At 33.8% G+C, this 14,361-nt stretch overlaps 1 protein-coding gene across 1 annotated transcript in view; it reads left to right on the top strand.

Annotated features, from left to right (window-relative positions):
- The window catches only part of RAB3GAP2 (Rab3 GTPase-activating protein non-catalytic subunit), a 40,696-nt gene that overhangs the window by 13,355 nt on the left and 12,980 nt on the right, over positions 1 to 14,361 (top strand). The window contains exons 11-17 of the mRNA XM_051214801.1: positions 1,701 to 1,853; positions 3,129 to 3,289; positions 5,536 to 5,812; positions 6,872 to 6,969; positions 8,690 to 9,127; positions 12,164 to 12,491; positions 14,027 to 14,185. Coding sequence (XP_051067990.1) covers positions 1,701 to 1,853; positions 3,129 to 3,289; positions 5,536 to 5,812; positions 6,872 to 6,969; positions 8,690 to 9,127; positions 12,164 to 12,491; positions 14,027 to 14,185 — 1,614 coding nt within the window. The remainder of the gene's footprint in view (positions 1 to 1,700; positions 1,854 to 3,128; positions 3,290 to 5,535; positions 5,813 to 6,871; positions 6,970 to 8,689; positions 9,128 to 12,163; positions 12,492 to 14,026; positions 14,186 to 14,361) is intronic.

Genomic DNA, 14,361 nt, shown 5'->3' with positions numbered 1-14,361 from the left:
GCAGTCTAGAGTCCTTATCGGTCCTGCTTCCTGCCTAGCGCTGCCTGTTGAGTCCAGAACACCAATCTCAGCCTCTGCGATATGAATAATTTATTTCAAACATACTAGGTTTATATACAGACCAAACAGACTACATCGTACCATAAAATGGAAAACATTTGTACAAGATCTAGCCAAAAGTGGCTATAAATGTGGGAGATAGTAATTGATAAACTATGTATAATCAAGAACGGCAAATCGTATAATAATAGTGTGTAGGTCAAAATAAAGCTCTTAATAAGAGGAACATGAATATGCATAGTTTAGCTCCTTAATAATTATACAATAAAAATATATGTATTGTATTAGTCCGGCAATAGATTCCAACAGTTACCATTCATTATTCCCTCAAGTATGTTCCTCTAAACATTCTTATCATAATAATCACATTTTTTGTGAAAATTCAACAGTCTTATTATTAATTTACCTAGATTTTATTTGAGGTACTTTTGAAAATTAGGATGGTAGTAGTCAATAGTTATTTTTACTTAGGCTAACCTGAATCTTCAACTTATCATTTCTGTGATTCGGACTTTGAACTGCTAAGAATTTCATTTGAAAATAAATTTAATCGATTTGGGATTCCGTTGGCAAACGTCATTTATTTCCGTAAAGTGTGACCACAACAATTCTAGTTCATCCTAATCGTGGAAATTAAATTTTGGCTTCATAACATACAATGTCTTAATGATTTATTTCAAAAATAATCCTGCAGATACCTATTGCGATTTCGGTTACCACCATCATTATCGTTATTAATAGCAGTTCGTTCAGCATTTATTCGTATTCAGTTTATTTGTTCGAGAAAGAATAAATTCTCAAAATAAAAGGTGTAAGGTAATTTTTAAACCCAGGATTTAGAGGAAGACAAAGAATGGATGTATGTCCACTTAGTACTGTGCATTCAACCTAATCATTGTTTACTCGATAGTCTTGATAGACACAAGCAATGCTTCGAAGGAGCCTATGATCACATACTAGTAACCACAAAATGTCCTCTACTCTTAATGGGGATAATTTACAGTCGTTAATCAAAACAAAGCAAACTGCTGTACAGTGTATTGACTCTTTATTTGCTAGTGAAGAACTAATACTATCCAACTCAATAGATCTGTTTACTAGATATAGGTAACTCAAAATTCAAATTCAGCCTGACACAATTTAATTTTCCCAAACTTCACTATTAAATTGCTGTGGTGTGGTATTCACGCCAACGACACTCGAAATAAGAATACACTTAACTGCATCTCTTCTAGCAATAATTTCGGTTGCCATCAGTTTACTTCTTGCGGGCTCAACTCTTTGGATTTTAGTTATACTTCCTTAATTGACTGTTATACCTCGAAATTCTGGAGATTTTTAGGTCAAGTAAATGTATTAGGGCAGTATTTCGTTCTTCGATCTGATTAGTTCAATCGTGGGATTTTCATTGCCATTTAAAACTACACCATCAGCATTTAACTCATATTAGGAGTTACCTTATCATTAATTCTATCTTATTATTAAAGTTTCTCATTATATAATACAAATGCAGCTTTATACCTGCCTACTTTATGCTATTATCAAGAGGGAGTATCAATTTCTTTATTTGTCGTAAACGTGAGTGTGGTTTCATGGGTATCAATTGTTTATTTAAACTCTAAGTTTGTGTGTTTTTGTAGATCTGTGCTGTTCCTATGTAACTGATCTGTTGGTCGAATTCCGGACAACTCAGTGGTTTCAAAGAGCACTTAATTATTTACTAAGTTATCCAGATCTTAATCCCCAAATGATTTTGAACATTGTAACACTGTATATACAGTTACTGGAAAAAGGTTAGTCTCAAAGCTTTTTGACACTCTTTCAAGCCATTGCCACCTCTCACGTCAGTGTGTTTATGGCATTGATATACGTTTTCTTGTGTTTTACATCAGTTTACTAACTTTCTGATAATTACGAACAAAAAATTAAATCAGTCAAATAGGTTGAAAAACAGAAAACCTGAAGATTCGTAGTTCAGTACTACTGTGTGTATGTGCGGAGGTAGGCGTCAGAGTTGTTTTATTTTAAATATTAGTGTTAAATAGAAACATGGAAAAAATGGTGCTCAGTATACTCTCCATATTGTATAATTAATTCACAAGTTATTTATTTATCACTAAGATTTTCCTTTTCATAATACTGTATATATGTATGTTTTATTAAAATTGTTCTATTAAAGACAGTAGTATCATTTCCAATACATAAATGATTTATAGAGTAGCAAAATATGCTAAAACATTTCGTGGTTTACTTGGAAATTACTTATCCACTTTCGAATACTGTCAAGTTGTCTAAAGAGTTTAGTCTCTGAGCTGAAATTTTTCAGTTACACTGATGGTAAATAAAACTTCGAATTAACAAAACATAGTTACTTTTTAAATTATTTCTGTCTGTCTAACAACCTGTTATGTTAATTTATATAATGATTAATAGTATTCGACTATTTATGTGGTGCAGGTAATAAATTTCTTAACATTTCATTTTGTTATCACGTTATTCATTTAAGAGCTTTTGGATTTCTCTAATGTAGATTTCACATAGTCCGAGTCTCTTTGGAATTGAGTGAAGTCAAATAAAGAAAGTTTACTTTCAGATACATCTTCATGAGGTCAAGCAGCTTGAAGCTTAATAACTGTCTTTAATAGTGGTGATTATATATGTAATGATATGTGGTAGTGAAACTAAAATATGTTTGGTCACTGAGCATGGACAAACAGGCACTTAGCCTACTCACTTAAATATGTGGTTCCTTCCCCTCTCATTGATTCCCACTCTGGACTTACTGAGTGTTGGTGCTTGTAACTATGTTGAATAAAGTATTTATCTAGTGTTAATCTGGTTCGAGAATCCTTGATCAAATATAACGTGACTAGTCTCATTATTTTATTGACGTATTACCACAGTATACCTGTGTGTGTGAGAGAGAAAAATATTTTAAACCATCCGTTATGTCATATAGTCATAGAAAACACCTTAATCATAACTGAAAATTAAATAGCATACACTATTGACTAAAACTAAGTCTTCATTATTTATAAATTTGTTATTTTACAACTTTATATTTTTAGGCAATAATACTAATACTCAGGTGAATAAAATAAATGTTAGAATTTGTTCAAATGTTAAGGATTTAGTCGATTTCTATCTTCACTTTTATTCATTATATGATAATACAAACGAAGTTAAGAAGTTGGAATTCACCGAAACATCACATAGAACATGTGTAGAGGTAAGATTTTTGTTTTTGTTGTTGTTGTCGTTCTAGGAAAGGTTACCTTGCATTATTTTCATACCATGTTCTCTCTTATTAGATGGTAGTAGCTGCAGGTCTTTTGGAATAATTTAATATCACCTATCACATGACCACTATTAACCTAATCTGATAAAATAGAGCTGCGTATCGATTTTGTCTGACTGTGTACAAACCACCCAAGAAGGCTTACTCATCATCTATGCTTCACAATAGTACGCCCAATTGTTTTACCGCATACCTTAGTGCTTTCCTAATAGAGTTCGATCTTTTCTCTTAAATATAGTACAAGCCATACAAATTCGATCCAATGATCCTAGTGTCTATGTATTTTCAAATTACTGCTGCCAACTAGTTCGATTTCGATAGTTTGTAGTGATCTTAATTGTTTAATCATTAATCCCTACTTTTATCTATAAGCCACTACTAGTTATGATTCCCTATTCAACTGAAGGTTAGTTTGACTGACTGTCTGTTTAATGTATTTGGTAATTTGATTATTGTATCCGTATATATTTGATCTTCACAACTCATTGTTATATGGCATTTGGGAAAGAATATAATTTTTATAACTTGTTCTCAATAATGTTTCTTTTATGAACACGGGAAATGATGTCAGTAAATTTGAGGAGATCCTTTAAGTTGAAATTTCCGTTTATACTAATAATGGTCCACATTAATAAAGCCGAGTATTGAAAGGAAGAATAAAATTTGTAATGATAAATATATCCGATTTACCCTGTGTTGTGGAAAACTTCCCTAAAATGAACAATGTGGTGGAGAGGTCTCACATAGACTTTAGCGAACTTATTGGTGCTGCTTATTCAAGTAATTTACTGATGCTCTGAATGGATTGAAAATCGAACAGTCTGTTGCAGGAATTCAGCAACAAAACTTAAAAAGAAAAGTAGAAGTACGTATCAAACTGGTCGTAGAAGATTACGAAAACAGATTGACACTAGACTATCTACATGGAACAGAAAATAATTTGAATATCCACATCTAATCATGTTAAACTGCGTTTAAAAAACTGTAATATATGTAACATTTATATCCATATTGAATTGATGTCACCTCCTTTTTGATGTACCACATTCAATCAGTTAATGTATCGCTAAGATTATTTTATTATAGTAATAAATCTCCCTTTTAGGCTGAAGAGTTATCAAAGTGTTGGGAAGTAGGGGTTCGAATTTTAAATGTTTATACCGCTTACTTACCTACGCCTTTTAATTCTCTTATTTTGTCGAAGAATATAAAGAGCCATATACAACTTCAAGGATCGAAACGACGTTGTGTAACGATCTAAAGTGAAAGAAAAGTTGTAGTACAAAGTCAAATGTTGTGGATGATAGTTATTTACTTAACGTGTATGAAATTAAAAACATAAAGGTGACAATAACAAATGATCAAAAACCAAAAACATTTAAAGAAAGTTAAAGGAATTAGTCCCTTTTATAAATTTCGATAATAATGATCAACAGACCAACTCTATCTTCCCATTGCTCTATCGAAATTTAAAGAAAGTATTGATAACCGATTGACTCTGTGTAAGAAATTAGATATTACAATTATGATCTGATAGTAGCTTGACGCGACGCGTTCGCACACATAGTTATTTGTCTCTTACTATCACGGAAGTCAATAATCGACAGGACCAAAGTTCATTAAGTTTCACTAATAAGCACGAAGGACAATGTTTTCGGGAGTACATTTCATGAAGAATGCCGAGTATGACTTTTTAATTTTAAAAGAAACTCATGTTTTTTAGCATTTAAAACTTATTCAATTTGAACTTAACCAAATCTTCCTGAATTATGTTCGTAAAACCGTTCTAGTTGTCTTAATTGGATGTACGAGATAACATGACCAGGGTAATGAAAATAAAAATTTGTCACCGAATTCGAAGAATTACAGTGTTTGTTGAATGTGGAGGTTTAGAAAACTACTTTTTTGATTGGTTGTAGGGCAGAAGGACAAAGCGAATTGAATATATTTCAAACCATTGAAATTGTTATTACTCTTTTCAATGCTCACTTTTATTATTTGCCTTTTTAATAGTCGCGTTTGCTAATGTGCTCCCTTTTGAATGGGTGCCTAAAATTTTAAATACTTACCAATATTTTAACATTTTGACTCTTTCGTTTTATGGTAAAATTTATTTTTAAATCCAAGTCTTTATTCTGCATCTCTTTCTCTCTCACTAAACTGCTACTTAAAACCAGTTTCTAGCTGATCTTCTATGTTGTGACCTTGAAGATGCTGAGCACTGTTTACAGTTGTATACTGTTTGTGGTTCAATTCTACCTAGTAGTTCTAGTTCTGTTGGGAAACCACTTTCTATACAAATGTTTCTTAATTCATTCCGATATGCGTTCATTTCAAATAATGAAACTGAAAATGCGTCCCAAGATTCACCAGAGTATAAAACTAAATGTGCAAAACAGTATCACCTACCAATAATTCGTTCAGATAATTGTCGTAAAACACTAACAGATATCGGTAAGCTCTATTAAATTTTGTTAATAAACTTATTTTGTCTCGAATAGGTGAGTTGTGGCAAACAGTGGAATCCAGTTCAAATGCTTCATCCAGTTCGAGACCCATCGTCTGGATGTACCTGAATCCAATTACACTTCATTTCAAACGCCCAACTTTTTATCCATCGAGCTACTGTGGTATTGGGTTCGATTCCCAATATGAACATCAACACTGAGATCCAGGTACATCCAACTAACGATTACGAACTAGGATAAGTCCAAAGTCTTGGATTTCACTACTAGCTACAAACAATCTCCTTTAAATAACCTGTGACATAATTGTTGTGCCAACGCGGTCTATACTGAATATACATGTGATTAAAAAGACTGGTTGAAATTCAGACTTGATTACCAATTACAGAACAACTTGAATACTTACTCATAATGATATGTTTTATTGCTTTTTAATAATTATAGATTAATAATTATTGAATAATAATGTTATTAAGTATAAAACATGGGATACCTGGTTAAGACTACGATGAAATGAGCAATTTGATATGTTGCCTTTATACACAGAAATTAGGTTCAAATGAGTGGATTACTAAAGCGTCTACCGTAATAAATCTGTAGAATTTCTCTTTTTAGTTGAGAGATTTCTTCTGTTAAAACGTTTAATGATTACTGACAATGACGAACTGTATTCATCGCAAACAAAAATACCCTAAAATCATAACATTGAAAATTTCAGTTTCTTTTAATAATTGTTTTGTACTAAGTGCTCGTTGTACTTAACTAACTCGTAAGGACATATATATAACTTGGTTAGTTCACCGACATCATCTTTGATATTGTGAGATATTGAGTAATATCAGTTCGAACTTCTGAGCAGGTTACTGTTTTGTTTGTCTACTGAGTTTATTCTACCGAACACTATATCATGTGTTTTCTGTAATGATTTTAAAAAAGAATACTTACTGTTATGGAAAAAAGTATGTTAAATGTATTCTGTAGTAAATACATTGTTTTCTGTCTTGTTTGAATATACATTTACTGATTTGTTGTTTTAACTTGGTTTCAGGGTCATTTATTTTTAGACCTTATATCAATGGTTTACAAAATTTTACTTCTTTCCAAACAATTATTGAATTATCTGATTTGGATCCTAAATTACTCTTGGTATGTTTCTTTTGATTTAATCTTTCAGAGTATTTTCACGTAGAATGCATTTGTCTCCTTAAATCATACTCTTAATAACTTGTCATACAGGTTTCTAACGTTTTTTGTACCATAATTCTGAACTGTTTCAACACCCAACTGTAAATATTGGCGGTACAAATTGTTGATTTTTCTTTCTTGATTCTAGCACCAAATAACGTCTGACCTGTTCATATATGTATATATATATGTATTCATACTACTCTGCATCAATATTTGTTCTGGCTTTATTTAAATTCATAAAGGGAACACATTGAATGGAATTTTTCTTACGTTAAAGATTATAAAAGCATCAAAAACTAGTGACAATAATCCCAGTTACTTGAACTTTCAGAATTGGGGTTGTAAGTATGATTTCCAAGGTTTGACGTAATAATTTCAAATATACTGAGGATTGGGCGAATTGTAAGTAATAAGAATAATATCCCATAGAGAAGAAGGTTAAATTTTAGATGTTTCATAGTTTAGCGAACAAGTATATAAATAAACGGATTAAACTAACACAAATTAACCTGGTAAATGTGTCCATCGATCCAATTCGACTGAACATATCAGCAGAGCTGAATAGAATTTTAAGTTGAATTCCGAAATATTAATATTAATATTAGTATCAATGATAAGAACAAGGATTTGAGATGTCGAATATTATCTGAGAAAAAGCGAATTCTTGAAATATAAGGCATAAAAGTTTTTAAAACATAGGGACATAAAAGGATAGATGCATTTGCCCACTACGACCGATTGCAGGTTATGTCACACAACATCTCCATTCATCGGATGTGATAATCTAACAGACCACAATCAGGCATCATGCTCCTACTAACACGACTCAATCCTACTTTCGATAGCTCCGTAGACCAATTCCACGTTTTGGATTGGGTGTCTGTAGTTTTCCTTCAACATATTCCTACACCAGACAACATTCTACATCGAAGTGGGTAGTGGTTGAGCATATTTAATACAGATTCTAATCAATTTAATCGAAGAACAGTCAAAATCTCATCAGTCGATCTATTGTTTTTGCCTAGTACGTTGAGTGTAACCTCAACATTGCTCACCTAGTGTTCCTGACAAAAAATAACCGATTATTCGGAGACATTTACAATCAAATGCTTTTTTCATTTGGTTTAGACAAATAAATATTGGTACAAAAGGGGCACCGAATATATATGCGTCACACAAGTCACTTGATTTGTGTGTGGGCTATGAGACTGACCGTGTACCCAAACGGAAACAGGTGGTTTTCTTAGGGGACCACATCCGGAGCCTTCGACCTCAAGGTCTGATCCACAAGGCAGTGAAGCAACGTCAGGAGATGCAGTCCCGTGGTAGCCGGTTGCCAATAATTGGTTTATGCACCGTTTTTCCCCCCAGGATCCTGGAGCCCACGCACACCATTGGTTTGGAAGCAGGGTTTTCCAACTCCCTAGGTGGACCTTCCGTGGCCATCAACCCGTTTAAAGCACCAGACATTCGCTTTTCGTCCTCTCAGTTTCGTACGTATCATATATTTATAACCTCTCAGTTATTATATCTTAGTTCACTCTCCCAATAGAACCACATTTTCACCTTGCTGTAATATACACATTGACAAGTTATAATCATGAACAGTTTCTACCATACTGTTAATTAATAAAATTTGCCTTTCTTTCGAATAATTTTTCTTTTCAAAAACTTTTAGTTCTCTTTCACCTTGTTCATGTTGAATGAAGATAACTACTTAAATTTACCAATTTTAATTGATCGAATACACCACATGTATTGTTATATAATTTATCGAATTCTAGTTGAATTATTATCGTTACCACCTGAGGAAGTAAAAGAAGATGGAGATGATGATGGTGAAGAAAACAGAGATCAGGAAAAGTGCATGAGTGGGGATTTAAAAAATGAAATAAATTTTCTTGATTTTCTTGATATAAAATACACTAAATCAAAACAGCCTTATTTAATGTTATTCGAATTAACATTTAAACAAATATACAGTTACTGTTTGGATAGTTATCATTTATCATCTGCTTATTTAATTGCATTAGTAACGCGTTGTATACTCTTGCAAATATGGCAAACATTTGAATCGGAAGGAAATATTTTGAAAATTTTATATAATTATACACAAGTAAGTTGTTTATTGCTTTTCATATGCTTTTTAGATCATTACTTTCCAATCAGTTACATTGTTATTATTAAGTAATCTATGAGATACAAATGTTTACCAATAACTAGTTATCTAACCAAGTCAGTCCATATTGTAAACTATAATTTTAACAAACCCAATCCTCTATACTTAATTTTCTCAAATTGGTGACATATGGAATCTACTCATTTGGTCGTCATTTGTCGTAAATTCATTTGAACATAGTTCAGTATTACCGTAACAAATTTTTACTAATATCTAATGCCGCTATACCGCTTACATTATTTATTCAGTGGTTATGGCAGTAGTGGCGTTTGTTTTTTAAAGGATTTGTAACTTTATTATTTTTTCAATGCAAGTAGTAATTAGAATAACACAGAACCTTACAATTCCGTACGTCTGAGCTGTTTTTCATATTGCTTGACAGTAGAACACAAGATGAATAAAATATCCAGACGTGTTTGTCCATCGAGTTGATCTGATTTTAATTCTAATTACTTCAAGTCTCGAACTATTGATATCTGCAATTTTTTTTATGGCAACTAGAAAGTCTGTGTTTCATCATATAATTAAGATAAATAAGGATTGTATTTATGGTTTTTCGTCATCCCTTGGTCTGATCATCATTAGGGTTTCTTATGTTACTTGTACCCCATTTCGAGTCACCCATTGAGATGAAGATGCGAAACACACATCTCAACGATCTCATCTGACCCCACTTCATATTACTATTTACTCAGTTACGGGTTTAAATTGCTTGTTTGTCTAAGTTCAGATTTTACTACACCCTGGAACTGGAAGTAGACCCACCTAACTTGTATCGATCACTGGTCGTTCCAGTTTTTAATAGAGGACAGAAATCTTGAGGTAATATAAACTGTAAATCATCTGGAACAGCTAACTACTTTGAATTGGGTTTCACTTATAAACTGGAATCAGCAGGACAAAAAATGGGAACCAATGACCATTGAGCGGCCGTTTCGTTCTAGTTTTGGGTTCCTTCAATAGGTCGCTCAATGGTCGCTCATTGACTTATAATCCTGTTGGGTATGCTAGATCCTCAAAACACACCTGGTAAATGTCTTGCTTTTGTAATTTTATTTTGGAAATTTGAATTTCTCATTTTCGCGCCAACAGCTCCCATTTTCACATTCACATCGTATTTCCCACTTGGGAGGACTTTAAATGTCATTGGTTCGTTGTCTCTTTTAATATGCTATTTCGTAACGTTTTCCAAGGACATTTCGCTTGAGTTGTGCTTGTTTTTGTTTGTCCTTCTGGCTGCTTGTGGAATACATTTTCCCTCTTCTGACACCGAACTTCTATCTCTACTTAGCGGGGCTGGGACGCATCGGAATAATTAGCTTGTTTGATCATTGTATCACTGAGTCTTCGTTGCGTTCACAGATTTAGGTGAACTCGTAATCTCTTCGAACATAACAAATCCATACAGTCTTATTTGATGAAGACGCTGGCAAAATTTAGAGTCGTTTGATAACCTAAAGCAACAATCCTAGAATGTTTGGGCTGCGATCCTGTACCTCTAAGTGAGAAATGTTGTGTTAGAGTTGCATCAATGCCTGTATTAATGAAAAGGGGTAAAGTAGTTGATTTATCATCAACCTTGCTGTCCTGGTGTTTGACGAAATCTCGGCATGAGTTAAGAATGTCGCTTAGCTTTTCTAACTTGCATTACTTTTGGCTTAGGTGAGATGTTTATCTCAACTAAAGCGTGAGTTTACTTAATAGTAGTTCACTACCTTATTTTGCAATTGTTAAACATAGCCCTAAAAAGTAGATGACATTCATGGTTTATCAGCCCTCGAATACCATGGTATGACCGAGGGTGGGGAGAGTTCGCTCTCCCTCTCGTAATACTCTTACATGGCCACGCGTACACAGCCACTGCCGGGAAAGTGCTATTCACTGAGTTCGCGCGGTGGGGGTGTTGTTTACGAAATTGAGAGGACGAAAAGCGAATGTCTGGTGCTTTAAACGGGTTGATGGCCACGGAAGGTCCACCTAGGGAGTTGGAAAACCCTGCTTCCAAACCAATGGTGTGCGTGGGCTCCAGGATCCTGGGGGGAAAAACGGTGCATAAACCAATTATTGGCAACCGGCTACCACGGGACTGCATCTCCTGACGTTGCTTCACTGCCTTGTGGATCAGACCTTGAGGTCGAAGGCTCCGGATGTGGTCCCCTAAGAAAACCACCTGTTTCCGTTTGGGTACACGGTCAGTCTCATAGCCCACACACAAATCAAGTGACTTGTGTGACGCATATATATTCGGTGCCCCTTTTGTACCAATATTTATTTGTCTAAACCAAATGAAAAAAGCATTTGATTGTAAATGTCTCCGAATAATCGGTTATTTTTTGTCAGGAACACTAGGTGAGCAATGTTGAGGTTACACTCAACGTACTAGGCAAAAACAATAGATCGACTGATGAGATTTTGACTGTTCTTCGATTAAATTGATTAGAATCTGTATTAAATATGCTCAACCACTACCCACTTCGATGTAGAATGTTGTCTGGTGTAGGAATATGTTGAAGGAAAACTACAGACACCCAATCCAAAACGTGGAATTGGTCTACGGAGCTATCGAAAGTAGGATTGAGTCGTGTTAGTAGGAGCATGATGCCTGATTGTGGTCTGTTAGATTATCACATCCGATGTTTGGAGGTTCTGTATGACTGCTCAACACTGATCTCAATGGCGTAAATGTATTGTTTCTTTATTTTCCTTTCCAACATAACGCTCATGATTTCTCGATACATTTTTCTTTTAGGATTGTTTTTTTTTTCAAATGAACAGTCTCATTATGGTTGGATGCTACTGTCTGTTTATCTTGCTTATTTCACATCGTTGCGCTTATTAGGTAGAAGTACTTGGACTTACGAAAATTTGTTCAGGCTGTGTAAGAAATGGAATATGTCTTTCATTATTTACCTGCCTGTAGTTCACTATTATTATCATCAATTTTTTAAAAATTATTTTTGTGGTGTTATACAGCGCTCAGAATTCACATTACACAGTCCTTTGGAAAAGTTCAATGAAATTGGTAATGATTCTCCTAGTCAAGAACTTGATTTTAAGAAAAATACAATTGATTCTGAACTTCATTCTTTAAAAATATCATCAAAATTGTTAGGTTATTTGACGTCAAATTTACATCTCGTTGATAAATGGCATCAAACTTGCGCTCAACTTGAAGATATATTAACTGTTGGACTGATTCTGTTATGTCCGATGAATCCAAAGAAAGAGCTCCAAGATTCTCATCATTCTCTTCCATATGTTTTTCATTTTAATTTGCGATATGTTTTAACTCATGGTCGTTGTAAGTTAAAATTATTGTTGTTTGTTTTCTGCTTCATGAACCAATTTTTTCCTTATCCTATCTGGTATGCCGTTGTTATAGTAAATTTATAGTTAAATAGATTAAAATTCAAAACATACACTTGGTTAATAAAATGGTACTGGTACTTGAGGATAAGACAGTAGGATAGTGATTATTGTCCGACAACTGACCAGTTTGTTAGCCTAATGTTAGTTTTATCAATTTAATAAGATGTTGAAATTATTCGAGGTGACTTTGATGATGGTTCACTTATGAGACTGATTCTTTAGTCCTAATCAAATATAATATAGAAGACAAGTGAACAACTGATCGACTGATGAGAATTATGTAAATAAGAGATTAAAGCTTTGGTTTACATACGAAATTATTTAGTTAAAGAAAGATTGAGTTAAGTGTCAGTTTGTAAATAGATTGTCAAGATTAAGAATTCATGTCACGTTGTCACACTCTGTATATAATATATATAAGGCCCCCAAATGCCCTGGTATGGCCGAGAGTGGGGAGGGCCCGCCCTCCCTCTCGAAATGCTCTCACAAGGCCACGCGTATACAGCCTCTGCCAGGGAAGTCCTACTCACTACCTTCTCGTGGCGGGGTGTTGTTTACGAAAATGAGAGGACGAGAAGCGAATATCCGGTGCTTTAACCGGATTCCAAACCAGTGGTGCACATGGGCTCTAGTATCCTGAAGGAACAAATGGCTACCATGGGACTGCATCTCCTCACGATGCTCCATTGCCTTGTGGATCAAACCTTAAGATCAAGGGCTCGGGGTGTGGTCCCCTAAGAAGTCCACCTGTTTCCGTTTGGTCACTCGGTCAGTCTCATAGCCCACACACAAATCAAGTGACTTGTGTGACGCATATATATTCGGTGTCCCCTTTGTACTAATATTTATGTGTTCAAATAAAAAATAAAATACTATATATAATCCATCCTTACAGATAGTTCTATTCTGAAAATTATTTTGATAACATATTTGATCATAGCGTTAGTGTTGATTTACAGTCTGGAATATTTCATTTGGCTCCAGTTTGTTCAAAATCTCAGATGTCTTGCTTATTAAGGACCAAAAAGTATATGACACAACTTAATTTCAGGCTTTATTGTCCTAAATAGTCGAACATCAATTATTTTGATTTTGAACTGAAACTTTTAGCCCTAATTTCGTTTATTTAAATGTGAATGCAGACAACAATTTAAATAATTTAGATAATAATCATCTCAGATTTTACATTATCTGTAATAGGACGAAGATAGATATATTTTATGGTGATTTTCTTGAGCTACGATTCAGCATGAGAAGTATTTAATTCCGCATTGTGCAGGCGAACGTTTAAAACTATCCTAATCAACTATGATTTTAGGAGATTAAGCGAATTCCTGTCACTTTACAAGAATGCTTTACTTAATTATTGTGTTATGTATAAACATATTGATGGCTTGTTTTATTCTTTTTGAAAGCTATTTCGTCGAAAATCTGTATCTTCTGTTTCTTGTTTAAATAATTTAACAGCCTATTTAACTGGTGTATTCTCATCCTGGATTGTAAAAAACAACATTACACCTGAACAAGTTTTGAGTTTCTATCAAAGGATCTGTGCAAAATCATTACCAGTTGAAGATGAAAGCGCAAACGATTTAATCACTTGTGATTCAGCTCATATTAGACAAGGTAAAAAGGTGGTTATTTTGTGGCTAATTTATGAAATTAGTAAGTGTAACTCGTTTACCAACTATGTAAATATTCGTATACTCGGCTTTAAGTCTCATTATTTGTATGAAAGCTGTTTATGCTACCCTAGTTACTCAAACTAAGCTATTAAGATTTTATGTCAAAATTAAGAAACA

This window comes from Schistosoma haematobium, chromosome 2, assembly GCF_000699445.3.
Source record: "Schistosoma haematobium chromosome 2, whole genome shotgun sequence".
Classification (NCBI taxonomy): Eukaryota; Metazoa; Platyhelminthes; class Trematoda; order Strigeidida; family Schistosomatidae; genus Schistosoma; species Schistosoma haematobium.
The sequence above is the reverse complement of the archived record's forward strand: the minus strand, read 5'-3'. Positions and strand labels throughout refer to the sequence as shown.